The sequence below is a fragment of the Pseudonaja textilis genome, chromosome 7 (genome assembly GCF_049901715.1).
Source record: "Pseudonaja textilis isolate UNSWEBS1 chromosome 7, rPseTex1.2, whole genome shotgun sequence".
Taxonomy (NCBI): domain Eukaryota; kingdom Metazoa; phylum Chordata; class Lepidosauria; order Squamata; family Elapidae; genus Pseudonaja; species Pseudonaja textilis.
Genome location: NC_141996.1, coordinates 21,440,747 through 21,444,256, shown reverse-complemented (window position 1 = coordinate 21,444,256; position 3,510 = coordinate 21,440,747). Strand labels below are relative to the sequence as shown.

Below are 3,510 nucleotides of genomic sequence, written 5' to 3'. Positions count from 1 at the left end.
AGGAAATAAAACTTCCTGGTTCTGGTAAGGAAAGTCAAAGGTGTTGCAAGCCTTCCCATTGACATTAGTGGGAGTCATCCAGGGAGGATAGAGCCAGTACATTCTGCAAAGCCAAAGCATAACCAGACCTTCAATGTACGTATATATTTCTATTTTTTAAAAAAAGCAACCATCTTTATTTTTGCTCCAGCATTTATACATAAATAAATAAATAAATATCTCCTGATTTTTCAGAAAACAATACAGCCGTGCCATTACATATTTCAAGAAAGATCATCAACTTGACTTAAAGAGGGGAGGGGGGAACGGGAAAGAAACCCACAAGAAGTTAAACCCATTGCTGTCTGCCGCAGCCATCCCTACTGAAATGCCTTTCTGCTTCTAAGGAAAACCTGTTAGGAAGGGGGAAGCTAGAATTCTGGGAGTTGAAGTCCACAAGTCTTAAAGTTGCTAAGTTTGAGGACCCCTGGTCAAGATTTTACACCAGAAAGAACCCGGACTGGGAGCGGGAGGGGGAAGGGAAGGAGAGGGAGAGGAGAGGGGGGGGGGGAGAAGGAGAGAGAGAGAGAGAGAGAGAGAGGGAGGGAGGGAGGGAGAGGGAGGGAGATGCCAGGCCCGGAGATAACCAACCCGTGGGATCCCCAGACACTGACAGAGATAAACCAGGCTGGCCGTACCCCCTTCCTTCTACTCTTCAAAGAAAGAGGGAGATCGGCGTTGTGTCAACCTCCAATGGCTAATTACAGCGTCTTTAATCTCGAGGAAGAAAAGCTTAACCGGCAGCTCTGGAACAGAGCGCGTTAGTGGCGAGCAGGGGCAGCGGGGCTATTTACACCGGCTCTATGGAGCGCCCTTGTCCATTTCATCTCCGGGAGACCGGACTGGGCCCGTGGCGTCACACTTTAGGGCGTGATGGCGAGTTCTCTCTCGTCCTTGCCCAAGGAAGACGGGGACGCGGGCGAGTCCTCCTCGTCTTCGGAGCACTTGGCGACAGCTGAGAGGGAGGCGCACTTACAGCCGGGGGCGGCCGGTCCCCCAGCGCGATGGGAGCCCCCCTTGCCTTCCTTCTTGTGCTTGACGCGCCGGTTCTGGAACCAGATCTTCACCTGCTTCTCGGAGAGGTTGAGGTAGGTGGCGATCTCGATGCGTCTCAGACGCGACAGGTACATGTTGGAGGCGAACTCCCGCTCCAGCTCCAGCAGCTGCGTGCTGGTGAAGGCGGTGCGCATCCGCTTGCTGCTCGGCAGCTGGCCCGACGTGCTGTCTGCGGGGAGGCAAAGCGGAAAGTCAAGACCGGCAGGTCGGAGTCAATTTGGCCCCGCGGGCAAGCCAACCCTTCCCCACAAAGGACACCAGTGAGTAGGGAAGCTTTTAGACCATCAGAGCCACACTCCTGTATACCGATCGTGCTAGGAATCGTTGCTGCGATTAGCCAAGAGTGCAGTTATAAACCCCTGGATACAACCAAGCGCCCTTGAGATGCAGGTTGGACGGGGCTCGTCAGCAAAGGATTATTCGTCTAACCTGCAGGGTGGGCATGACAAACGGTCCTACAGCGGATCCCGGTCGGGTCAGTCTCACCTCCCTCCGACGGGTTACTCAAAGTCATCACTCGAAAATGTCTCTACGAATTGGGGGGGGGGCGGTGTGGGGACGTTGGAGGGTCAGGATAGGTTGACTTCTTTCAACCTATGCGGGTTTCTTGGAAATACCCTTGGCATGACAAACCAAAGCACTGCGCTCCTTAGAGGTTGCGCAGAACTGCTTCTCGGGACAGCAGGCGGGAAAGTGCTAAGTCTAGAATCTGCTCCTCTTGAAAGCTGTCCCTGGAGGACAGCAGATAGGAGCTAGCCCTCTGCTGACCCTCAAGTGACCGGCACCGTTCTCTGTGCAGGCACCCCATCAATTCTCCGAATCCTCAACGCCCCTCTTTGGATTCAGCCAATTCTTCCGCAGTCCGGACTTCGTTTCAAGGACTCGACTGCCACTTAGGTATGCCACCCAGTGCGACAGTCCATCCCTCTAACCTGCGAAAGGATGGACTTTGGTCGGCACGTCAAATTACCCCAGTCTTCCTCTGAATTTTCTTCTAGGGAACGAACGGGCAAAGGCGAATCGAACTCTACTCCTAGGGAATTTATGGACGTGTCCGTGGTTTGGGGACAACGGTACAGGAGTGACTGGCCACTATCTTTTCCAAGATGCTTTCGGACTTTTTGTTCTAGCCTGCAGCCCCCGGAATTCCTGGTGGTCGAATATCAACCCCGTCTCACTCCACTTCCGAACCCCTTCGTGTGTCACCTGGGCTCCCCCCTGCTGAGATCACTTTCTTTAAGATCTCTATTTTCCAAATGTTGGGCAAGAGGGTCAGTTTTGTCCCGCTCCCGCGCTCCTCTCCCTCCCATTTAAAACAACTTCATTTTCCCTGCATCGATTTCTGAAATCGCTTTTATTCTGAAGTGTTTGGCGGGAATCCAGCTGCCAAACCAAGCGCATGTTGCATTTAGACAAGGGAAAACGACTTTCCCAGCCAACGAAGAGAGACGATCGAACTTGGCCGAAAAGCTTCGCGTGAGCTACTGGCGAGAGGCTCAGTCGCTCCCCAGCCCGCCCCGCGCCCCAAAACTACTCACCCACGGAGATACAGTGGAAATGCCGGGGATCGGGCAGCGGGTAGGCGCTCTGGTAGAGGGCGGGTACGTGGCCACCGCTGGAGACGGACGAACCTCCGGGAGACTGCCTGGCAGCCAGGGGCGAAGGGCAGTACTGGGAGCCGAAGGGAGGAAAGGAAGCCTTGAGGAGCGGCAGGGCGGGCGGCGGCGGCGGCGGCGGGTGCAGCTGAGAAGCGGCGACCACGCAGAGGGGGCAGACGCAGAGCAGGCCGGCTTTGCGCGCAGCCGACGTGGACGCGGGAGCGGCGGGACAGGCGCCTCCGGAGGCAGCCGAAAGGCCGTGCAGGGGATGCGAGGGGTGCACGGCATAAGGGAAGAGTGGCGGGGGCGGCGGGCTGCCGGGAGAGACGCCTCCTTTCTTGTCGCTGCCGCCGGCTTCGCGCAGCACCAGCGAGTCCACCAAAAAAGAGCGCGGCATGACTCGGCCCAGTCCAGCCTCGTCCTCGCCTTCCTCGCTGGGGTTCGTCGGCGCCCGCGCAGTTGTTCGCAGGGCGCTGACCAGCGCCAATGGTGCTGAAAGGGCCGCGCGGCCTGCTTTAAATAGCGTCTTTGGGGGCCATGTGATGAAAGCTGCGCCGGCCCCCGTCAATAGGCTTTTTGTGCCGCGCCTTGGCACCGCCGCTACACACTCCCCCATTATGCCCCCTTGTTCTCCAAAAGCGCTGCACAATGTCCCTCATTCTTGTCAACCCCACCCACGTTTCTGGGCTGCCTTCCTTTCCCCCCGCTGCCGCCTCCTCCCTCGTCCCACCGCTAATCCATTGGCTCCTTCGTCTCCAGCTCCTGTTGCGCTTTGCTCCTTCGGACGGGTCATACCGCTTCCTCCCACGCGCTGCTG

The 3,510-nt window shown here is 57.0% G+C and overlaps 1 protein-coding gene across 1 annotated transcript; it reads right to left on the bottom strand.

Annotated features, from left to right (window-relative positions):
• Positions 1–788: 788 nt before the first annotated feature.
• Positions 789–3,090, bottom strand: GSX1 (GS homeobox 1). Its single transcript, XM_026708908.2, has 2 exons — positions 2,634–3,090; positions 789–1,264 (listed from the first exon to the last, which is right to left on the bottom strand). Exons 1-2 carry the CDS (start codon positions 3,088–3,090, stop codon positions 903–905), a joined length of 819 nt encoding a protein of 272 aa, XP_026564693.1. The 3' UTR covers positions 789–902.
• Positions 3,091–3,510: the final 420 nt, after the last annotated feature.

What these genes read in the sequence shown, in the direction of transcription:
- GSX1 (XM_026708908.2), bottom strand. Translation starts at nt 3,090, where the DNA reads ATGCCGCGCTCTTTTTTGGTGGACTCGCTGGTGCTGCGCGAAGCCGGC. An exon ending in TTTCCACTGTATCTCCGTGG is followed by an intron (nt 1,265 to 2,633) that starts GTGAGTAGTTTT and finishes GCCTCCCCGCAG; the next exon opens with ACAGCACGTCGGGCCAGCTG.